The sequence below is a fragment of the Rhopilema esculentum genome, chromosome 6 (assembly GCF_057945365.1).
Source record: "Rhopilema esculentum isolate cy_ngs chromosome 6, ASM5794536v1, whole genome shotgun sequence".
In the NCBI taxonomy this organism is placed as follows: Eukaryota; Metazoa; Cnidaria; class Scyphozoa; order Rhizostomeae; family Rhizostomatidae; genus Rhopilema; species Rhopilema esculentum.
Genome location: NC_142820.1, coordinates 2,998,627 through 3,024,476, shown reverse-complemented (window position 1 = coordinate 3,024,476; position 25,850 = coordinate 2,998,627). Strand labels below are relative to the sequence as shown.

Below are 25,850 nucleotides of genomic sequence, written 5' to 3'. Positions count from 1 at the left end.
TTCAACAATTTTACGCTAAAAAATCTGTCATCTGGGCCCTTGCTAAAAATTTTCTTTGACTATTTTATGTTACATTAATCCTCTACTTTCATGTTATGAAAATTGCCTTTAAAATGTTGTTGCTGCATTCCACCTTCCAGCAAACTTTCCAAGGTGCAAATATTCATCACATTAGGCCAGTGCATAGATTCAAATAAGTGGCCTTATTAAATTTTGAACTTTTTAACTGGATGCTCAAAAAGTGGATAAATCTATTTCTTATGGGATTTGGAAAGGGCAGAAAGATAGTTTTAAAAATGTGTTTTTGCAGTTGCCAGCTATTCAATTATCTCATAATACTTTCTCATCATTACATCTGACCTGTTTGGACTTAGCACACACAACAAGTAAAAAGTCTGCATTTTGCAGAGTTGATAAAACACAGTGATTCAATGGCATTTATGCACCTTGAATTGAATTTATGAATTTTCAATTTATGCAGCCAAAATGGTTAAAGTGAATCATAGGTCGAGTGCTGTAAACAACTTTTTAAATTATAACAGAACTCTGAGGTCAGAAGTTAGAGCCCTGCTTCTGTTTATTTTCTTTATTTTTTAAGACCCCACATTCTCATTTTATTTACCCATGCTTGATTTATGTAATCATTCTATGCAATCATTTCCAACCATACTTAAACTGCATCCTACACCTCCACCTCCTTCCTATAATTACATGTTGGAATTGACTGTAAACCAATGTTTCTCTCAACCCACTGTTTTTTCTGACCTCCAAGAATAGGAGTCAAGCTTCCCAGTGTGACAGGAAATTGGGAGAACAGCACATATTTCCTCTGGAATCCAAGTAAATTTTTATAGAATGCAAGAGAATTCGTGAAAATTTATTTCTGATATACCATAATTGATTTTATAAATGTTTTCCAATTATAAATAAAATTTTCAGGTGGAAAGTCTAAATCTAAATATCATACAAAATTCATTATTCTAAAAATCATACAACTTTGAATGCACTTGAGAAACTTATTTACAAATATTTGGTATACAAAATTAACTTCCTTGCAAGTGTTTTTATCTATTTTACCAAGGTATCTATTTATACTCATGTATAAGCCTTCTTGTGTATAATCCAAAAGGGGACATTTTGGATAGAGACATCAAAATTGTGATTTTGTGTAAAAGCTAGGGCAAATTTTGCATTAGGGATTTAAATAAAGTCTAAAAATTAAAAAATATTTTATTAAAAAAAATTATGAAACTATCATCTTAGATAAATAACTAAAGTTGGGTTTTTGACAAAGTTTATAGCTGAGTTTCGCATCTACACAGCATCACCAACAGAATAAAAAATAAAGGGGCATAAGTTTATATTTGTCGATAATTGTTCCAATACACTGAAAATGGACTTTTGTCGCAAAAAAAATTTCTCAAAAAGTTTGGCTTATACAGGAATATATGCAGCACATAAAAACTATTGAAAATTATCAATAATAATCATAATCATAACTTTCACAAAACTAAAAAACAATTTTTCATGAAGATCTCTTCTTATAAGAACTGAATACTTCAAACTCTCATCAAAACCAATAGAATTTCGAAAGCAAAATTATACATTAAGCAGATATATTTTTCATGCTTTAAATAAATACAGTTTGGAATAGCTGTTGTTACCTTCAGAACCTTTTACTTTTTTATTATTCAGACCAAGTGAGTAATGTTACCATGATTACTTCGTTTTTCACAATTTGCTTGGCCTGCTTTTTATGCAACATATGAAGATTTAATGCATTGAAAAACCCAAATTAAACAAAATTGATAGCAAATTGTAAAACTGCAAGGAGAATCGAAATTGAATTCTTCTAAGCCATTAAATAACCTAAAAAGCAAATGATTTTTGTTTTCGCTGAAATTAGTTTTAATAGAGTGGGAATTTGAGAAAATACAAGTCTTAAGTCAATATGAGCGTAGACCACGAACCAAGATATTTGATGAAAAGCTAAGTTCGTTCGTTTTTTCCATTAATTTGACAATCTCTGGATCAGTCAAAGGTTTGCCAGTGCCCTTCTTTAGATGTGAAATAACTTCCTTATATCCCACTACCACGTCCTTTATAAGAGTTGCAAGTGTTACACTGTTCTTTACTGTTGTCATAGCAACAACAAGATTCTCGATTTCGTGTTTAGATGACCGAACAAAAATGTGCAGGCCTTTGATGTTGCCACTGGTTGCCATCGTAACAAGGTCTTTTGTTCTGTTCAGCAATGACCTAGCTCCGGTACGCATGACTTCGATAAATGATCCTCTTTCTGGATCATCCCCTTCAAAACTCTTTCGATCAGCGCGTTTGTTTTCTTCGATAAGCGCACTAAGTTCCTCTTCAAATTGCTCACATTTTGAAATTGAATCTTTACATTCGTCCATATAACCATTGAACTCGTTGAATGAGAAACTATTTGGTAAGCTGTGTGTCTTGGCAATATTATCTGCACTGCATAGTGTGGTGAATTGATTTCTTCTCAGAGAAAGAGGAGTTGATGGCAGAATGAGTCTGTCTGTCCTTTCGAGATTGGTGCTTGTAGCAAACTGTTGAAACGGGCCTGGATTAGAATCTGATGGAATGTTCTGAAGTGAGAAAAACACAGGAGAAGCAACCCTCTCATTTTTTAGTTCCAAGCTTGGGCTCTTTGGTAGAATAAGTGGTAAAACAAGAGGCTCTGTTTGCCTTCTTACTCCAGAATATTTAATTTCCCCTTCCTCTGCAATAGCCGAAGTAGAAAATGAAGAGCAATCACTCTCATTAACACTATGGCTTTTTCGCAATATGGGCAGTGAGTTAAATTTTTCTTTTGTCCGTCTAGAAGGTTCAACGTCGCATTCACAAATATTTTCTTTTTTCACAACATTTTCTTTTAACTCTTCTTTCGCTGAATCATTGATGTCATTTTGATAAATCCTTACATTGGTGATTTTATCTTGGGTCATGAATTCAACTTCTTCATCTGGTGACTCACTTGGCGGTAAAAGTCTTCCCTCTTTTGCTGTACTTTCATTCGTTGCATCTTCACTTTGCATAAATTCGATAACCTCCTCTGAAGACGAGCTTCTTGTTGAGGAACTTCTGCTTTCTGGAGATTCTTGCAAATAAACCTTAAACTCAGAAGAGTCACCCTCATAATCAAACAGAGCTTCTGTGTCGCCTGCAAAATCGTCAGGTGGTGATGGAATAACTAGTTCTCGTGGGCTAATCGCCCGTGTTGTGTTCTTCGGGGGAGCAGGTATATAAATATTCAAGTCATCTAGATTGATGCTTTGTGGGCGATCTTCATTACTGTGTGCATCAGTCGAAATGTCAAATTCATCAACTTCCCATTCTGGTTGGGGAATAGGGCTATCACTGATTGCACGAAATTTGTCAATACTTGGCTCTGGGCTCAAAGAGAGAGGTGACGAATCAAGCCCCTTTGAAGCTTCAACTCCATTGCCGGCGTCAACTGGAGATTCTGAATCAAAAACTTCATCTGAAATCTGACTCAAAGGTCGCAACAAAGAAACAGGCCTTTCATCATTGTCTGAAGGCAGATCACGCAGGGGACTGTCTTCCGCTTTTTCAAGGGCGTCTAGTTTATTTACAAGATATTTGTCCAGGGAGTGGCTGTTTTCTCTGATTAAGCTAGGTTTGTCCGACTTTGTAGTGAGCGATCCGCTCTCTTCGATAGTATCTAGTTTATGCAGCTGTGTCGTCAATATATCAGAGTTAACTCGGTAGTTATGATTTTGTTCTTGATTTTCAGAATCAGATAACTCATCTTTATGTGAAAGCACACTTTCTGAATCTGTAAATAGCTTACTTGAGTCCTTATCGGAGAAGTCCTCTTCAGAAAATGTTCCCCAAGGATTTGATCGACCAAGACTGCCCGTGTTGGATGATGTGTCTGTCCGCCAGCCGGAATCTAGAGCAAAGGGTATATTTGAAAATGAATTTGATTACAAGCAAAACTAACTTTTTGTTGACAACCTAAAACGCCAGGAAAGTTGGAAAAAGGTATTGTAGGAAAAATGTAGTTTAATACTCATAAATCAGAAAATTAATTTAACAAGGGGATTGAAATTGATAAATCGCACGTGAAACAGGAAACCGGAAACTTTTAAGAGATGTGTGAAAATGTCCTATTGCTTCGAAGAGATAAAATTAAAGAAACCACATCCCAAATGCAATCAAAAAGTCCATGATTCTTCCTAAACATTGACAAGGTAACATTCTTATAAAATCTCGAGGTTGCAATGATCTTCTAACAGTGGCATCGCCAATTTAAAAAACTGGGGTGGACGAAAACAAATTTTCTCGGCCACGCCTTTCTGACTCTTGGAAAGGTCTTTTTTGGTAGTGCGAAAATCAAAATCGATCTGATCAGCCCACCTCCCAACTCCCCCCCCCCCCCCCTCAACGGTTTTTCAACGGATTTCGAGAAATTAGAAAATCGACTTCTGGGAAAACTGGGGTGGACAAGGAAAAGAATCACAGAACATATTTTATGTCTTTCAGTTTTATCCTTCAGCAACGTCCGGGCGTCATATGCTGCTACTAAAATCGGATACACTGTGACGTATCATGTGAACAAACTAACTCAAACAATAACGAAACGTAGCATGATCACGTGAAAAAAATAAACAAGCATGCATTTCATACCTTCCTCATCTTCGTTATGATCAAATTGACCATCGATAGTATCTCCATTTCTTTTGTTTTTCTCTTTATTTTTAAGAAATTTCGCCACTGTTCCTGATCTATTGATTTTTTTGGCAAGGTCCGATAATTCCTCGTCGTCAGAGCTTTCCTCGTCTGAACTCATACTGCATGTTATAATATGTCTGGTCAGTTGTGGGCTCGCCTCCTCCAGTGTTTCAGAAGTGTCGGAAAGCCTACTCTGTGGACTAGAGTCTTTGCCAAACAGAGTCGTATCAAAATGTCCTACGGTTTTAATTGGAGATTGTTCCTCTTTCATGTTTCTTTGATCAACCGGTTTCTTCTTTTTGTTTCGGATGCTCAATTCCCTGATAAACGAGTCAACTGCAGGTTTTGGTCGAAACGGAGCGAAGCTTGATCGGTCATAAGACTTCCCAGCGTTGTACTGAGGGGGTCCACTTGCAAGGTCAACTTTAGTGCTGATACTCCTTGGCGAGCTCTGATCCACTGAGCTGTTATTTAGCCAAAGTGTGGGAATGACATCTTCAAGGTAACTCCAAGTTGAAGGGACAACAGCATGTTCACCGAGGTAGTTTGGAGCTGAAAGTTTCAATTAGCAAACTTGTAAACATACATTGAACTTCTAATCTTGCGAAAGAGGTATGAATGTCTAGCTATGTCAAGAAAATATCAAAATCAGAACATTTTCATGTGGTTACATAAATGTCTGATAAAAGGATAGAAATTGAAAACTCATTTTCGTGTTGAAAAGCAGCAACTGAAATCAACGATATAACTGAGAATTAATCAAAAAACCAGAAAGCGTATCGATATAAAGAAATTAAATTGCTATTTCTCGAGGTGAAATGAGATTTTCTCCCCTTTTCCTGGCAATATTGAAATCTCGAGATACATTCGAAATAATGATATAAGAATGCCCAACGTTTTTATTCGTAAAGCAACAAAATAATAGCATTAACTGCTAATACCTCTGGTGTCTTTTGGTGCTTTATATCGTGGTACTGTCTGCGAAAGGTTGTAGATAGGAAGATCAGGAGCTTCTTCAGTTTTAATTTTATAATATCTTTCGATGAAAAAGGCCATGTCATCGGCATCTTGTGGACTGACAATAAATGAGATGGCCTAGAAGATAAAAAAATAGGAAATATATATAATATTGAACTAATAATTTGAAACATACTTAAAAAACAAACTAACAGATTTACGGAAATGACTACGAAGTGTTGTCTAAGAAAAAATAAAATAAGCTTTTGAACAAAGTCTAGTGAAAGAAGTGGTTTGGGTCGAGCCCTTTCTACTATTTTGTTTCCGGTTACCTTTAACAAGGTTCTTAGTCGCGCAACCATCAGTCTTGAGGATACTGACATGGAATATCAAAACAACCAGGAAACCATGCCCTCGACCTGACTGTACACAGTTTATGCCTAGAGCATCAATAAGAGGTACATACTTAAAGTACTTCGAATACTTTATCCGGTAGAAATAGTACCAACTTAGCGTGAAAGGAATTAGCATTAGCAATAGATCCTTGATACATCACAGGTCTTGTCATTATGTTAACTAAAATTGTTTTTTCTGAAAGGGTGATAATACTCACTTTTTTGCCCTGTATGAATATTTTCAAATGATGTTTATTCAGCAAGTGTGACGTCACAACGATACCTGTAACGTCTGCAAAGTCAGCGAGGTGCTGCAGCTAGAAACAATATACTTTTGTTAGTATGCGCATAGCATAAGGTAAATATGACAGAAAACACGAAATAATTTATCTGTATCAAGGACAGTGAGGTTTAATACATTAGCATTTTTTAAAGTGCATTCTACGTTATTAAATGCAAAGACCTGGGTATATGAAAATAACTGTTAACCAGTCTGGGCTCAATACCGAGTAGGCAGAGCGGTGCATTTCTTGGTGTATAGAACAGGACGATCTTAAGTTGCCACTCCCAGTTTCGCGCTTAATGCGATCATCACACAACTGTAAGAACACACTTTCGACCTTTGCTCCGACGTTTTATACTCTGAGCATGTTCTTAAAATGTTTTCATTTTTCAAAGCCATTTTTATATTGAAAAGTAATTAGAAGTAAAACTTACCACATTTCCAGTATCGGTAAAAAGAGTACAAATGCCTTTAGATGGGCCGATAAGGACATCAGAGACATCCATTGACATATCCTAAATAGAGAAAAATTGATGAAAGGGACTGAATTTATAGAGCCCAAGCTTACTTTAAATCAATGATTGAAAAAACAACGTGATTCTTCCATTAATCTACAATTGACTTCAACAGCGTTAATGATACTAAGAGGGTGGAAGGCTCGACTCAGAATGTTTGGAAACAACATTTAAAGCCAGTAGTTTTTCAAAGTCAATCCTCTACATATGCCTCTTCGAGACTTTAATGAGCATCTGTTGAGTAGACAAGAGGTAACAAAGCGATAATAACATCTAGCCATTACGCAAATAACCCGGGAAAAATTGACGAAATCGCACCTAATTCGGTCAAAAATGTAGCAATCGCACCAAAAGCTAAACTTTTTTCTCGCAAGAAACGCTAAACTATGATATCGCCTCTATACTGGAGAAAGACCCCGATGAATGGTGCATAAAAATGAGAGTCTTGTACTTTAAAACTGAATATTAGATAACAGGCTAAGAGAAATTTTTTAACAGGCTAGTGACAAATAAATAATATTAACAAATTGTAAAGTCATCTTCTAAAGCTTACTGTTGATGAATCCGATCCACTGTTGTGATTGAATAAATTTGCTGCGAATATTTTACCACCAAATGTAATGTTCTGGCTTGCAATTTTCAGGTAATGAAGCTTCGCCTGCAGTGGTGTCAACTTCTGTCCAGGGAATGCGATCCTTGAAAGAGATTTTAACTGACTACTTAAAGATTTTTTGATATCTTTCTTTTTGAAGTTCTGGACGATACCAATTGGTAGAAAGTCATCAAGTCCACCATATTCCTTGGAAACATCTTTTAATGTAAATTTTGCCTCTTCATTTTCAACGGTCATTGCTGTGTGAATTTGAAGTGCAGCCAACCGCATAACTGCATCAAATTTGAGATCGAGACCGAAGTGTCCTTTAACAACACTGTTGCATGTCTGAAATGAAAACGAGACAACAATGAGAATCTTTATGCATTACAAAACATCATATTAAAGGATGTATGGGAAAGGTTTTAGCCGAGAAAACATAAAAACTGAATTTTAAAATGTGAATCAGAGAGCAAAGTCAACTAAAAGTAATGTGGGACTTTTGATGTTAAGTTTAGTAGTGCAGTGTCAGGTGTTCGGGTTTGATTTGGTCTTTTTTGACTCTGTATCCTTTCTTAACAGTCAGAATGCATGTAGAGCAATGAGGTGATGTAGAGTGCCTAGGCCCACGACACTTTAGAGCTCAACATGGCTTTCATTCGAGCCATTTTAAATTATAGATCACTTTTTACCAGTACTTTTTTAAAAATGCTGTGTATTTTAGTTTCGATCTAAATGTAGTATTAATCAATTAAATCGAGCTATAGCTTATGGGAAAGTATAAGGAGGAATTCTCTTTGGTATTTTAAAGCTGCTCTTTACATCAATAGCCTAAGCAACGTTGGCTCAACAGCTCCTTCTTAGTTAATGCAGCCCAACTACCTTTCCGCAAAAACCTTGATTTGCGTGCCTCGCGTTATCCTTGTATCTTCGGTCCAACTGGCACGAAAGATAAACACTGACGCAGAATACTAAAGTTTACTTTTCGTCCGTTACCCCTCAAGTTATGAAACATCGGCTAATGTCAAAAGCGTGAATGATAAGTCCGTCTGTCCCACTTTACATCAGAGCATGATTAGGGTTCAGTAAAACAGACATTCCATTCCCTTACCTGTTGATACCAGTAATCAAATGCTACAGGATCTTCGTTCAAAAGTTCGTATGCATCATCTGGGATGAAGCTATTGAAAACACTCGCGTTTAGAAGTATAACTCAATTTAGAATATACACGAATATAAAGTACTGTCTTTAGGACTGGTTTACTAGAGATATGGTAAAACGAATACTGATGCATGCAACAGTGATAAAGAGTTTGTCTAAGTCCTTTGTGTAAATCTTAACATGCATGAATTACTACATTGGACTGCAAAGTAGCTACCGTAGAAGCTCACAGAAAACAATACATATCACTACAACAGTCTGATACTGCTTTGAATACAGCAATAGGAAACCTTGCAAATAGAAGTATCTTGAAATAATTGACTACAGTAAATCCCCGCAAAAGAGAACCTACTTTATCAAGGGTGAGACTGTTCTTGTTTCACTTTTTGAAGGTGCATATAGTCATTCAGAGTCAAATACTCTTTTCCTTAAAGGAGTACAGCCCCAGGATATGTGAGAGAAAAGAACAAAATCATCTGATGATCTTTTAGTCTGACACTTTTCCCTGTCACAAAAGTCAGGATACAGGGGTATCTCAAATTTAATGCAACCCTTGACAGAGATACTAAGGTGAACCTACAATTACAAATTATAATTTATCAACATGCGAAATTTCATTAAGTTTTTAACAGCCTCAAATAATTTTCAGGCAAAAAAGGTTCTGAAACATAAAGTGGAAACAAGACATTTTATGTGTTTTTCTCTTAGATTCCTCTTTGTGGGGATGTACTGTATTTGATAATGTTACAATGGAAAAAAAGGCGCGGATCTTACCAAAGCTCTAGCCTGCACTCCCAGCGAGAGAAAACCTTTTTATTGACAATCTGAGAAAAAACAAAAAATGAAAACAATTGTAAGTTTTTATCCTACAAAACCTTTCAAAATTAAAGTCAAAAAGAAGTTACACCAAAAACTAAAAAAATTGTTGAAAATTATTAATCTCCTAATAATAAGTAGCTTAGAAGGTCCTTAAATATTTAATGAGCGAACTTTTTTCAATCAGCTAAACAACAAAAACCCTAGGAAAATACACAAGTTACTAAGGAAACGTTTCCAAGGAAGTGATAAACGAAATATGTCCTGATATAAAGTGAAGAATTTTCCTTGATGATTATTAAGTACTACTTTGTCTTTGGCAGTTTTAACGAGGTACTTTTTCGACACCAGCCTAATTAATAGCAACTGCTAATTCACGTTGATATAAAAAAGGATGATTATATAAACAAAAACAATGCCATTTAATGGGCTACCTACGCTTTGTATCCACAGTAACAAACAACCTGCTGTCTGGGTTTCTCGCTGCTTTCGTTACCAAACAAAGAATGGTTTTATCCCAAATACTCAAACAGCATTAAATGACCCGCAATGAAAATAAAAGTATTGGCCAAACTAGCAATCTGCTTACGATTATCTTCGTTTCAGATATGACAGGGAGTTAGTTGACGGAATCAGGGAATCATCGGTTGCCTCGGGTCACGGATTATCCAGAAAATTAGTTGCCTATCCAGATTCAATATGTTTACCTAACATTTTTCACCTGGATTATCCCTTTCTTATTAGAGTAACTATATTATGCTTTTCCTATTTTCTAGCAAGCAGAAACATTTATAAACCGACCTGGGTTACTTTATCTTCTGGTTGCAAGAATATTGTCTGGTTTCGGTATGGGCCTATCATAACCAGTGCAAAATGTCTCCAAGCTTTGATCTGCAGTCTATCCAGCAACGATTCAAATATTTCCTGAAATTGCGTGTAAACATTTACCATTCTTGGAAATTGGAATATATAAAACAAAATTTGAACAAAAGATAAAATGACTTGCTTAAATGTCCATTTTACTCTAAATCAAAACATTATTCTGGTATTTTCTTCTAGGCTATAATATTTTGAAAACAGATCCGAAAACAGATCCAGTTAAAAATTTTAAAACTGAAAAATAAAATTCTTAAGCCTAATCAATGCGTATTACTAGCACAGAAAATCTATTCTGCATACAGTATAGGCTGAACTGAAAGCAAGCTCGCCAAAACCCTCTTTTCTAACCCCTCTATTAAGGATAAGGAAAGTTCATAGCCTTCGCAATGGAAATAATAACATATAAGAAAGGAGTAACAAAAAGTTGAATTGTAATCTTGGATGACAAGGCATACATCAAAGCTGTTGGCAATCCAATTGTTACAAATTTGAAATATCTAATAGCTAAAAATTGGAAGTATCTTACATACCTTGACTGTAGTTTCTGTGTTATACTGAAAAGACTTTGTTTGGCCATTTTCAAGGTAAATCTTAAGGACGTTCGGAATCATCTACAAATAAAAATTGATTATGAAGTTGCTAGATTTTATTATGCGAGGAAATACCTGGAACACAAAAGAACGGTCGAATCATTCAGCTGATACTATTAGATTTACGACAAAAACGCTGGCTTGATTGGACGAAAAGACAGCTATGTTCTGTATTTTCTAATTTTATGGGAAGACTTTGGGGTATTAATACGCGACAGGTTTTCAAGCCGAAAACTAATAAAAAAGAACCATAAAGTATGATCATTGATAGAGCAAAAGGAAGGACAGCTGTACAGCTCATTGGCTAATAATGGGGCTCGAAGGAGGCTAGCCTTTGCTGAAGTGTCCTCGTTCGGACTTGCGCGAGGTTGAATGTCGTGAACAGGGCATGCGCAGTATCAAAGCAGCTTGACTTTAAAAAGAGTTTTACCTTAGCTTGACTTGCTAAGAAGCAAAACCAACGCAGTTTTTTTATTAACCACCAACATGTAATATGCATGCCTATCGTTAAATCTTAACATAAATCTATTGCGTTCTCAATCGTCGGAGCTTCAGAACACAAGAGTGGCAAGGACAGTCGCCAAAACATTGCTAGACGGATTATGTGATAACCTCCGTACCTATCTTTATTATGAAAACCTGTGCCGGTGCTGACATTATAAAGTGTAAATGTAATTACCGGCAAACGAGCGATTAGACAATAAGTTATAAAAATTGCTTATGGTGATTATGCTAAGAAGTGACTTTGGGTGACAAGCAGCTGCATACAAAAACTGATAAAATTTCAGTTACTGAGTTTAGAAGCCTGATTCGGTATCTATGGTAACTGAACATGCAAGAAAAACACAGCTACTGGCCTACATCGAAGCATCACAATTTTCGTATTAAATAAAAGTACCCTTGAAACCGCCCAATTGTAATAATCAGAGAAATTCACATGAAATTCTGGTTGCAGTGCTTAATTCATGACGACACATCTAAAAACGTGTAAAATAAATCCTAATTCCAAAGGTTAGCCAATTTTTTAAGATACATACAGAAGATCTAAATAAAATGGCAGTCATATAAGGAGTTGGTAGAAGCTGGGAGTTATCTTTCAAAGGTCTTTTTACTTAAGCTTGCCCCCTTGCCCTTTGGTCGTTCCGGCTTCTCTGATTTTGAACAAAAAAGACTGATAAAGCACACCAAACTTGAACAACTTAAAAAATATTCAATAGTTCTGGCTGCGATATTTTCCCATTCACCGCCGCTCTAGCTACAAAGTTCAGGCAAGAGAACAAGGCAACAAGGTAACAAACAGAAAACTAGTAATTTTCTGCCCTCTCTAGCCGGCACTTTCCTAGGTACGTATTGTATTAGTATGCTGATTAGTGATTCACTTTTAATTATTTTTAAAGGAACTTTGTAAAAAGAGGGAACATCATTATGATGGGTCAGAAACCCTTTTTGTGACATGTAATCCACCCCTTCGTTTCACTCAAACACTTTATGGATCAAGAAAGCAACAATTTTGAAAGCAAAAAACCATTACCGGCAACCCTAAATGCATAGCTAGAAAATGCCTAGGGCCTAAAAGAAACATTTTGCTGAACGTTGTTTACTAGGAGAAAAGTAGTAAATAAGATGAAATTGCAAAGATTCAACCTATTTCAGGATTGAAAAGGACGAAATTGAAAAACAGTGATCAATTTTTATATAACTTCATGATTGAATGCTACGAATTCGAAATAGATAATAAAGGTCTGAATAAAATTTCAAGATGAAATGTTATGACTTTTAAAATGATGATAAATGTCATTATGCTAAGAGGCAAAATCGTTAAAACTAAGTTATAACAACAATAAAAGATTCGATTCTATGGAAAAAGTACAATTGTTTTACGATAAGAAGGCGGTTCAAGAGAATTACATTTTCTATGGAAGAAAACTAACTTACAGTACTTTCTAGTTCACTATCGCTCATCGTGATGTCAAGATGCAAAATGCAAAACTACCGCACGATCTCAGTTCTAACCCTCATAAACTAACCATTCCCGCGTAATTACTCCAACACATTTCCTTAAAGCTACGTTTGAAAGACACGATTGCTTTTTAATAGCCTTAGTGACTATAGAAACATATTCGAGTTGAACAGATTGACACAATACCACGGAAAACATTATCAAGTGATTATGAAAGCAATCGAAAGGTAGGTGTGATGTGTCCAGCAATATGAAAAAGTCCGCATCTGAAAGTGCAGTAGTTGATAACATAGCATCTTTACTTTTGAATGTACTCCCCTGTTTAAATCAAGGTTTATAACTAAAGTAACAATTAACAATGAAAACCTACAATATAGAATCACAACTTTGAGGTTCAGCAATTTCCTACTTCTGGTTGAACAACACGCAAGAGAAAAGCCTTGTGTGAAAGTCAATAACAAATGATATAAGGAGATGCTTGGTTCCACTCTCATCCACAGAGGCTATGGGGGAGGGAGATGGGGAGGAGAAAAAGGAATGATAAAGGGAACTGCGAAAAAAAGGAAAGGTGGAGGAGCTGCGAGAGAAAGGACTAAGAGAATAACGGAAATTTTTCCTTTTCTCTTCTCCTCTGCCCCCCCACTCCTATTCTCTGCAGCTTCACCTTTTCTCACTCCCAATCTTCCTATACAATAGCCTTTATAGAGGGGGGTAGAAAGCTTCCCCGTTATTTCCGACGAGTTATTCTCATTTGAGCAAAACAATGGGTGGAACAAACGACGACGTAATATTTTATTTCAGACAGCGCTTGGACCGCGCAGCTTGAGCACAGTGCATCCTGTTACAAATTTTGACTCGTAATTGTCTGGTACAATAGCCCTCTATTCGACTTACAGTAACTTACAAATTAGATTAGATGCGCGACTCTAACCAATTTAGTGAAAAGTGAGAAGAAAAAGCGACACCGTGACCAATACGTTGGTGACAAACTAAAATGTTTTGAAGACATATTAGTTTAGAAAAATAGATCTTCCTTTCCGTTAATTTGTTAAATGCAAGTGGATATCTTAGAGCAGTGTCTAGCTTTTTCCACATCTGAGCAACGTAAGCAAATACCTTTTACCATAATAAGGTATCAAAATTAGATTTTTGAGATTCACAGGATTTTTAAAAGACAATTACATGTCAATAAAACGCTAAGATAAACGGTATACTAGCACAAAGTATGAATTGAAACCAATACGCCATTTAATTATCAAATAAATGCTATTTCGTCATCTTTAAAAATGGAATCATCTTATCATTTTCCGCTTGCGGTCATCGAAGATATTGGATGCCCATAAAAGTACTATGTTGTACACAAGACCGAACAATAGTGAAAATAAATCTGTCCATGGCGTGACAATGTGCATGGTAGAAGGAATAAATAGTTGTTCATTTATGTTTCATTTTTTTATGAAGCCAAACATACAATCACGTGAACTCAAAGCATTACAAACTGCCGGCAAAGGGCTAGTTACAATGCCTGTTAAAATTACTAGGAACAACGTTTTGTTTATATATTTCTATTTCTTTTCCCAAATATTACTACCTTGGTTCCCCTTTCCCCCAGAATAACGCTGATAGGCAACTTGATTATCGCATCAAGTATCAGTATATAACCGTACTGTTCTATACACCAAATAGCGTGTACAGCTTTGCCTATACGGCATCGGGTACATTATGACAGACAGGTAAACAACAATTTTCCTTACACATATATTAACATAATTAGAGTTAGAAACCTGTACCAAAACTTGAGCCGTACAAACTGGGGGAGGGGGCGAGCTCTTTGTCCAAAGCCTTATGTTTGCGTCTTTTCACGTCACAACTTCCAATGCTTTCTAATATCTTGGGAGCGAGATTTTCTAGATCTAGGGTCCTTTGAAACTTCATCTGTGGCCTTGTTCAAAACATTATTGAACAACACTAGAATGATAAAGACAAACCTGTTTTATGATGTTAACACTCAATACACTGGGTGTGGAGATCGACAAGACTTCTGGTTTTTCTTCAAATCGAACAGAGACAGGGCAAGATTTTCGTCTTTCTCTTGTGGCACGACTCATTAATGCAGACTTGAGACTTCCCTGTAGTTGAATAAATTCAAACAGCATTACTTTTTGTAGCAAATACTAACGAGAATAGCATTATGATATTTAAGTGGAAATTGCCAATGTAATGATTGAATCAACGGATGAATGAATGCACGAGCCAATGAATGAATGGACGAATGAACCAACCAACGAAAGAATGAATGAACTAATAAACAAATGAATAAATGACCCAAGAAAGGAATTAAAGAATGGATTAATAAATAAATGAATTAATAAATGAATGAATAACATATATTGGTATCTATGAACAGGTAAACAGAATTGTGAAACAGCAACTGCCAAGGCACATCATTGCTACATAAACAGATTGCGTAAACAGGATGATTGACAGGTGTCATTCAATCAAATCACAGGATTCTTAAACTTTTATATTAACTAAACTAATTCTTAGTAAAGTTCCCAAACCACAAATATTTAATTTTGACGAACAAACAATCAAGCCCTAAAATTTGTATTGTTTTACAAAATTTAGAAACTCGATATAGATATCTTGAAGTTTTTGAGGAAAAAATTCACGAAAGATCCTTTTGGTTTCTTCGAAAATTTCAAATCAGGTTATTTTGCTAAAAACAATTACTTATCATTAGCAATATTAGACAGGTACCACTACATGGTCTCCCTTGGCAGTCATATGATTGTAATCATGCTTTATATCTTACATTCGATTGAATGCTCTGAGTAAGATTTAAAGTATATTGTAAATAAGTATGTTGCATTCAAGAATGATAATACAAAACATGAAGTTATTTCATTGCTCGCTAACACTAAACAACAACCAAAGAATGCAGCAAAACTTGGCTGACGTATTTCGGGATCTTCCACAAGTATTCCACAGTTTTTTAGCAAAACGTGAAATAAATGTAAATTACTTGCGATATAACTCGCCCATTAACGCCATAACTGATTTTAACTGCCACAATAGCCGTTCGATGACAGATTTCATACGATCATAACTCAATGGCATGCTTGATGCAACAAAACTATCTACTCACCTGATTACGAACATCTTGGATATCTTCCGTCGCAATGACCTCCATTTCTAATACATCAGTGCATGACCTGAGTAAATTACACTTAAATTACACAAAAGTGTGTAAAACTTTTTATTTCTTAAAATCGAGAGCCAAGCAGGTGCTTATTTAATTTTTTTACATGAGAAATTTGAAACAAAGAGGTTGGTTGTTAGATCTGTGAACTGAAACAAGCGTAGTTTCGCCATATAGTAATACGTAGTAATATGCGAAAGAGGATGGCCTAAAAAAAGTTTGTTTTCAATATCTATCCCATCATCACGAACGGCCTGATTAAACAATGTGCAATATTGGGCATTCTTAAGAGTCAAATAGCACAACTGACATTTCGAAAAATACTTGACATGTTATATTTCTAATAAACGGCACAAAACAATATTGGTTTTGAAGTTAAATATCATAGTAATTAACTGGACCACACTGACCCTTTTAGAGGCACCATGACCCGTTAGTCAACTGTTCAGAAATTAGCAATTAGCTTTGCAACGCGTGTATGATCGAGAAAACATTGCGAATTATTGCCTTACTTTGCCGATTTGATACGTAACAATAGGTACGCGGTGTAGTCCAACCAATGGGAAATTTAAATGGCCAGCGAAATGCGTAAGGACATAGTGCATTAGATCTTGCATAAAACATCATCGATCGGGAGGGGGGGGACTTCATTATAAAATACTAAAAAAATCAACGTAGCTTACAAAAATATTGTGCAGGCATTCTATTTACGCAAGTCTCTTGGATATTTTAATCTTTTGTCATATAATTGTATGGGCAAGTGTTGTACACCTGTCCCTAGAAAATATTGTAACGATGATATACCTTATCATGCTGATTACTTGCGGCTGTGGAAGATTGTATGATATCTGCCCATTTATACTGAACAACTGATCATTCGCCGAAAGCTGGCCATCTGCAGGACTACCTGTTGTATATGAACAAAATCTGTTTATTACGGGCATAATGTAATAATACAGTACCAGTGTGACGTCATCAATAATCTTTTCTAGAATTTCATGATTTTGAGCGTATTATTGATTTTGGAATACCTCTCAATATGCAAAATCAGTTAGATATGCTCAAAATTGAGCCAGATATGCCCAATGGAAGATTTCAAGTTTGCTAACGGATTAATGTTATTTTGGCTTGGTTCATAAAATTATGAACCGAAACCAAATTGCAAAAATTTGACAAAGAAAGAGCATGAGCTCATGTGGCCATATCAGAGTCAATCTGTAACACATACATCTAACGGATTTTTTGCAGTTGTTTCATAACGCTTTTGCGGGTTAAATGATGAAAATTGAAAAACTCTAAAAATATATTTTTCTCGACATCATCACTCTGAAACTCTGTTCATTCAAATCTGTAGCTATATATATTTTATGCATTCTAAGATACGTGCTTTTGGTTTTCCAGGCTGTTCTAAATCAAAAACATATTCAAACAGACATGAAAAATGGCTTTTTGGGTAATCCCTTTAAAGCGATCTTCATTAATATAGCTGTAAAAATGTTTAGTATTCCATACTAAGAAAACATTAGATCAAAATTCTTTGCAAGACAAATGAACTGACATTTTGTATTCCACAGGCTATAAATTACGACGAAACCTAGATACTTGGACGTTTAAAAACAAAAAATGACTTTAACACGTTTTGTAAATAAATAGAGAAGACACTGGGATGAAACTTACATGCAAAATTTATCTCCAAAATTCAAAACACAGCCATCATGTTGTAAATGGCGTAATTATACGATCGATATGATAGAAGAAGTTTGATAAGATCAAAGAAAAACAACGTGATAAAAAATTTGCCGATAAATGGATTACGTTTAAAGTCAATGTACAATGAATTCAGTAGAAAAAATACTCAAACCGTTGCTAGTTGTAAAATGATAAACCTACCAGCCACAACAGATCGAATTATGACTGGCTTCTCACTTCCAGCGACGAAACCGAAACCTGAGATGCATAGAAAGTAGAAACTGCGATGACAAAACACTAGAAATATTGCGATTGGTAAAGTGGAATCTAGCATGGAAAACTGACAAGATGTAGCAAGAAAACTGACAACGATAAAAAATATATGAAGTTTCCATTTAATATAAGTATCAATGAACATTATTGTTAACCAGTCTGTCATAAAGTGCTTGATACTGTCTAAGCAGGGCGTGTACACGCCTTTTAGTGTATGGAACAGGACGGTTCTAAGTTGCAACTCCGAGTTCCACACTTGATGTGATAATCAGTAAAGGTGTAATAATACTTTAAAGAGAATTAATAGACATAAATCCAGGTCATCTACAGATAACCCCAAATTATAGTCATTTTGTATCGAGATATAATAAGTCTTAAGTCATAAGATCATGCGATATATTGCATTCGTTCTATCTTAATAAATGGCATTCGCAGTATTATTATCAATCAATTCTCTTTAATGAAGAGCCTAGAACAAGAAATTTATTTAATTACCATCACGTAGACTTCTTTTGATGCAGACTTTCCTTCGTTTTGCTTGAAATGCCTGTATGACAGAAAAATTCAAAAACTTGAGGATAGGGAAACCCGAAGAAAAGGGGAAAAAATATCACCATACCATAACACATTTTACATGATTTGTATTATACATGCAGGTGTTTAATAACTCTTATTTTATATTTCCAGTCCTTCTAACCCTTTCATTATTTGATAAACATCTTGAGAATTCATGTCCGCAACATTAGAAAACCTTTGAATAAAAATCGACCACATAATCATTGATCTCATTATAATAATTCATTGCAGTTTTTGGTGTTTGCGACAATGGGGATCGCTAAGATGTTTAGTCTGTAGTTAAATGCACATGTCATGTATGCGGATAAAAGACTGTTCTTCGAGGCTAAGAATAAAATAAGATTAACACAAAAGGAATGGTTTCTGTATTGAAACAATATAAGATTATGATAAAAACTTACAAAATTGACGATAAAGCCTGGGTTTTCTAAAGCCCAACAGTTTTTCGAAAAATGTAAGCAGCTTTTTCAATTGTTTGTTGTTCAACACATAATATACGTTCGATGTCTCAAGAGTGGTTCTCAGATATTGAAATACCTATTATATTTGATCTTCAGTTCCTTGGCAAGTGCATTAACAAATTCAAAAGCTCCTTCTTCTTTTTATTTTAAAAACCACTTTCTTCTTTAAGAACCACATTTCATTTTCAATACTTGGAGCTTTTCAAATGTAAAAGGGAGGTCAAAATTATGAAACTGTTTTCACAAGCTTCTTGGTTATCTAAATGCTGTGTATCATTTTATTAGCCCCTAGTGGCTTAACTATGGGAGTAAATTTCTGGATGGCTGATTTGAGGAGGGTGCTTACTGAAGGGTGCTTATCGGAAGGGGGCAAATCAAATGGCATGTTTTACTTATGAACCTGCCAAGATTATTCAACAGAAAAATTACTGACATCATTGGCAAATACTTCCTTATGCTTGCAAGAAATAAACCTAGTTATGCATGTTCTATGTCAATTTCATCATAAATAAAACAACCATCACCGAAGAGAAACGGATTCTCAAGGGTTGAGGGCTAACTCAAGGGAGCTTTATGCACAGGTAGGATAATTCTAAAGTGATGGTTTTATCAAGGATTTCTGATAGATGTATACAGACCTTGGTGTCTATTGTGTGAACCAAACTAACTTAAAGCCCTTTGCTATGGAAATCAAACCACAACATTGATTCATAAAAAGTTTTTCAAAACACACAAAAAACAAGAACCTAGTTATAAAAAGTAAGTTGAAAGGGGGTGAATTGCAAAAGCGTCTGTAGGCTAGGTAATACAAGGAAAAACTATTTTTAAAGATGCATCTTTGAATTGTAGTTAATTATGTATTTATTCTTTTCGTTCATCTTGTATCTTTACATTGTAATTAATTTAGTTTTATATGTTGAATTTAAATAACCACAGGGTTGCTATGTATTCCCATGCTCCCTGTGGTATCGTCTGGTAAATTTGTGTATGTTTTGTAAAAATTTTATGTGAATATAAAAAAAACTATTTTTATATGGAGCTAGTCAACTGCATTTTTGTTGCTTATCTGTGACTTGTGCACCCTTATTGCTGAGTCACAACTGATGTTTGATAAAAGGTTTCATTGCAATGACTGATAAAAGGTTCCAGTTGTCTGTAATGAGATGACACTATCCCATGTGTCAAAACTAGGCATGTTATCTTTAAACTTTAAGCTCTCCCTCAACTTTACATGTACCAGTTGATGCCAAGCAATTTTTTCAAGATTATCATAATTTCAAAATATGCTGGATTCCTACAGATATCAGAATTAGTACAAACGAAATTTAAATACCTGGTGAAGGGATTCAAACTGCTTGTTGTCATAGTTTGGATGTTTATATGTTGTGAGTAGGGAGCTGTGGCTGGTGGAAAAAAAACAAATCAATTATCAAATCTGTTATAAAATAAGAATAGTATACTGTTTTGAATGTGTCCAGGTTAACAGCTGTTGCAAAGAATGTAAATACAGATAGCCTTATTTAAGGCAAGTTTGTGTAAAAGGACATTTGAGGCATAAAGCTGGTCTCACTCTCTTGCATTTCTATAAATTATTGATTATGGATTTGACTTTATGTGAATTGACTTTGTCACTTCACATATAACTCTGGTATAACAAAATTTTAGATATAGCCAGACAAAAAATTTGGAATTTAATAAAGCAGTGTAGAAATGACAGGGAAGATCCCCTTTTCCATTATATTTGGTTCTAATCATAAAAATGTTGTGTATAAACAATGGATTTTTTCATTTATCTCTCTTTTCTAAATGCATTGCATAGAAATTATGACCAACTAACAAAATGGATAATGCAATAATAACTCTTGCAATAGCAATCCTTATTAGCGTGGATTTGCTGCGCCAATTCTTTCCATATAAAATAGAGAAAATATCAAATTTGATCCACAACAAACAAAAGGAAAGATTTTAAAAATGTGTATTTTTATAACACTACTTAATTGTTTTGTTAAAAACACATTGAAAATTTCTAACATAACTCACTTAATATAGTACAGAAAGTGCTTGCTGTCAATTGCAATCTCCCATCCACATGGCAGGCCATAGCAACATTTCCAAGATTTTGTTGGTGGGCACCAACTTGTGACCTTCTTTTCGTTGCTTCAAAGTATGAAACAACAAATCAGTTTCTTGATAGGAGTTATAAAATCAAAACAGCAAAAGAACAATCTGATAACTTTAAAGTAGACTTCAAAATAAAGTTAATCCAACTTATATTACAATCAGCTGTAGTATCTTGCTTCAGAGAAATTTGAATTTCTGCCTGGGCAGTGCACTTGAACAGTGTCAAGTCATTCACAGCTTTCTCATAATCCATAGCATAGAGCCTTCTAAAAGACATTATATTTGAAAATCAATTGGAAAATTAATTCAGTTAAAATTAGAATCTGCCTCTTTGCACCTTTTATGATTAAGGGCTGTAGCAGATATCTGGTGGGCTGGATAATCCAGCATCAGATAGGAAATTTTTCAAAAATATAGTTCCGGTGGGATTTGTTTCCAAAATCTTGCCAGCTACTAGATTTTTAAGTACTTTATTTCATACTGATAAAATGGGCAAGGAATGACAAAAAGCAATCATAAAAGTGCAAGCATAATCAATAAGCAGAAGCAAACAATAATTAAACATGACATTAAAAGTTATAAATTTCCTGAGCAATATTTATCACTATTAAAGTCATGTTACTTATTTCTTCCTGAAAAATGGATCATAAGTAGAGGGACAGTCTGTCTGGGGGTAGCTTTATTTTTCTTTAAGGGCTCCAAAAGAAAATCATTTGAACCATGAACAGTGTCTATTTTGAAAAATTATAGATGACTCTGCTCTTTGATAAAATATAGAGGCAGAATATAAGGTATGGTATAGTGTCATTTTCCTGGCTATGTATCAAAATACAAGACAGGTCTCTGAAACTTTCTTGGAGGTTACTTTCTTTGAGAGAAATTCATAAAATGGCCCATTTTTGTACCAAATCCCTTTTTAGTGTAAGTTGAAGTGTTTTTGCTTTTAGTTAAAGCTCTTGGCCAATGCACAATTAGTTTCATATCTTTTAAGACTACATATTTCTCTTCACATTATTCAGCTGAAATGATAAAACAAAGACTTAAAAACGTATTTGAAATAAAACTGCTTATCATAACAAGAATGGAAATGTTAGTTTTAAGAACACAGTTGGGTATATATTCATATACAATTTCCCTTTTTGTTCTTTTCACCTCATGTTTTCTGGATGAAGCTTGAAAATATTTGCTATAGAAAAATCTAGCTGGATTCAATCCAAAAAATCTGGCAAATTTGGTTCAGGCATAATCTGGGGCCCCTATTTTAATTGATGACAAGAAGCAATTCTAAGAGAGTATTCCTTAGATCCAAATCAGCTCTACATTCTGAGATTCAGGTCACAAGCCCTACCAGTTTGCTAAAAGTTTTTGGAGTGGAGCATGCAGCTTGCACTTAAATATATCCAGCACTTTAAAACTTTAAATGAAAGTATATTTTGTTTCTAACACCATGTTATTAAAAACTTTCGTATTCATCTTTGTTAAGAGTTTGCTCAGCCAGTAGTTTTAAAAACTTCTAGCTTAAATGCTCTTAAACTAACACATATATCCTTGAAAATCAAAAAACTTCTAAAAGTTATTAAAACAATCTTTTAGTTGTACAAAACTTAAAAATGGCTTTGAAAAACGCAAATATTTTGAGTCATACTAGAGCTTCAGACCTTTTATACTCTGACACTCTGCAGAGTGTAAAATGTCAGAAAATAGACACTAGGCTAGGAAATATATGTATATACCTAGTTGTGGATTGAAGTAGGTCAATCAAAAATGTGAGCACATAACTGTCAAGGTTGCCCAATCAGTGTTGCTTACAAATTGAAAATTTTACCAATGGAGTCCTAAGGAGAAAATGAACCCCTTCTGTCTACGCAAAAGCAGTTTTTCCATGTTTATATAGATAGATTATGAAACTGCTAGATGGAATGACGATCAGGCTCTGCCAATAATCTGAAACATATTGAATTTACAGCTTTTTGCACAATCTGGGTTTTCCAGTAAATGCTGCCTGATAGTAGAATCATATGTTTTACTTGTTGCTTTTGATCTGCAAGACCAAGAAGGCTGTTCTCTATCCCAAAATTTTGGGTAGTGTGTACTACTTAGCCAGAATCACACTGGCAGAATCACTATTTCGATCTACCATTAGGATTGGTGGGAATTTTTATTGGCCAGCAGAATCAAGTTCTTAGGGGCACACCATTTTGATGCTGATGGTTTCTTCTTGTCAACATAATATATTGGAAATGAGTGTTGCGGGGACAGCATGGGACCTAACTTCACTTGCCTTTTTCTCACAAATCATAAAAGCTTTTTTCTCACATGTTACAAACGATAAAAGCTTAAAGAAAAGAAAAATCCAATGGGCCCACATGAAGAGATTTAAGGGCCTGCTGGGAATTTTCCCGAGTCCTGGTAGGCTACCATACCCCTGGTATATTTATTTCCCATTGTAGAGTTTTCAATCTATGTTCTGACGTTTTATACTCTGAAGACTGTCAGATAAGAAGCCTTAGTATAACTCTATGACTCAAAATGTTTGCTTTTTCAAAGCCATTTTAAAAAGTTATAAATTCACAAATGAACCCTAAATATAGCTCTATACAACTGGATGGACCTTGGGGAAATCCCTTTTGCCACTCTATCAAGCATGAATAAAATGCATCCAAATTACAAAATTAACTAGAATTTTATACAGAGATTCTTGGAGTAGGAAAACTTAAAGGATTTTCAATAGCAGGACATCAATTGCTGTTATGGAAAAGCTGTTTTGAAGCAATATTGTAGGTGATTTAGTGGTAGTAAAGCCAAGGGCATTAGCATATAACAACCACTAAAAAGAGGGATATTAAATATAGTTAGACCAAGATAGCCTGATAAGAGTGCTGTAACTTTTCACCTAACAGATAAATTCCCATAAAATCCCTTAATTACCTGATATAGCAGGGTATATTTGTGCCTAATTACTGTTTAATGCTAACTTGAATTACTTGTGGTTTTTGTCAATTCAAAGAAGGTCATGTTTAAGTACACCGGAAACACAACACATTTCCTTAAACTGTACTGTTGCAATCCCACGAACTATTTACAACCCCTCGGTACTCTCAATGGACGACGAGAACTGTCGAATCTACTCAACCTGGTTTTTATTGCGGGTACATATGACTCATTTCGCAAACTATATTGAAAAACCCAAATAAACTAAAATTAACAACAAGAAAGGTTACGGAACTGGGTTGTGACTGGAATCGAAATCACACAACAGCGAATGGAGTAAAAAGTTACAAATTTCCTTATAACGTTACCTAATAACGTTTCCTTAAAAAGTTACAAAAAATCGGTAGCGTTTGAGCAATTATTCATTGCTCTTTTTCAATGCAGCATTAAAACCTCAGCACAAAACTCCCAGAACTTGAATTAACACCCAACCGAACTCTCGGTAGATCAATATCAAATCTAATACTACAAAACCAGCGTAAAGTGGGCTGCTTTACGATGTCTGAGTGTGACATAACGGGGTACATTCCAACCAACCCACAAAAACAACTTTGTCAACAATGCCATCAAACTTTGGTTGACAAATCTGACTCTGACTGAAAAAGAGAAGGTTATTTCTCTTCCTACAAGTTCTACTTTGATTCCTAGCTGCAACTGTTTAATGATTTAATGAACCTTTCCAAACCCCTCGGAAGCAAAAACAAAGAGAAACAAATCAGTAGGTGATAGAAATCTGCCCCGGATATACAAACGAGGAAGGAAGCGTAAATCTATTTTAGGCCGAACATCTTGGTGGCTAAAAGAATAACTCGCAAATTAGAACTGTTTTAAAACAAAATTATTCACTAATGGTTCAAATTTTACAAACTAAACAACTGTTTTAATTTAAAAAATTGTTGCAAACTTACTCAATGTAGTACAGTCGACCTTTGTCATCAGCAATAGCGACCTCCCAGTCAGCAGGCAAGTCAATCGCTGCTGAACTTGACGAAGAGCTGCTGGTTTCCAGTGAGGCAATGCTGCCCTCGTCTGATACATCATCAATATCGTTCGAGTCTTTCGTACCCATCCTGTGAGTGTCGAATTCTATGTTATTTGAAAACACTTGTTCGAAACATACTTGACCTTCCTGCATAAAAACACATCATTCAAAATTCCCATCAGCATGATTCTATTGGCATTCTTTCAAATGCATCTCCGTCGCGGCAGAAATTGCGCCTCGCAGGTCCTCGTCGTTATGCTCGTAAGAAAACTATCAATATTTTATCAGTTTTTCAGTCTTTATTGTCTTTCTATCAACAAACGTGGCTTGTGATTAAAGTTGAGACTTGTCCAAAACGTAACAATCGTTAGCTTAGCCTGGCTCTATAGCTTTGTAACTTCCGAATTTCAGAACATTTAATGACGTTGCTTACTTGTTTTGAAAAGCGAATATTAAACCGATATTACACCTCTAATTCAAAGACAACCACTAGACTGGCGACTTGTTAAAATGCACTTGGGAGAAATTACCGCTGCTTTTGTCTAGTTGACAAACAGGCAGCGAAATCAGTATTGTTTTGAACCTGTTGTATTGCCAATTAGTGCTTTAACATTTCCTATTCAAAATTTGGCTATTGCGAAATTTACTCAGGAAGGCCAGTACAATGAATACGTGCGATGC

General features: G+C 35.1%; 1 protein-coding gene across 2 annotated transcripts; it reads right to left on the bottom strand.

Annotated features, from left to right (window-relative positions):
• Window positions 1-18: 18 nt before the first annotated feature.
• On the bottom strand, window positions 19-25,647 carry LOC135686094 (uncharacterized). 2 transcript variants are annotated; one of them, XM_065202259.2, is made up of 18 exons: window positions 25,096-25,647; window positions 21,116-21,232; window positions 20,409-20,478; window positions 18,534-18,585; window positions 17,967-18,062; window positions 16,881-16,983; window positions 16,023-16,089; window positions 14,863-15,003; window positions 10,855-10,935; window positions 10,247-10,369; window positions 9,404-9,453; window positions 8,579-8,648; window positions 7,429-7,815; window positions 6,795-6,875; window positions 6,296-6,394; window positions 5,667-5,820; window positions 4,681-5,277; window positions 19-3,943 (listed from the first exon to the last, which is right to left on the bottom strand). In XM_065202259.2, the coding sequence occupies exons 1-18, from the start codon at window positions 25,320-25,322 to the stop codon at window positions 1,947-1,949; spliced, it is 4,512 nt and encodes a 1,503-aa protein (XP_065058331.2). In that variant the 5' UTR covers window positions 25,323-25,647; the 3' UTR covers window positions 19-1,946. The 2 variants fall into 2 exon arrangements, with proteins under 2 accessions (XP_065058331.2, XP_065058332.2); XM_065202260.2 differs by having other exon boundaries at window positions 17,967-18,023; window positions 25,096-25,646.
• Between the last annotated feature and the right edge of the window lie 203 nt (window positions 25,648-25,850).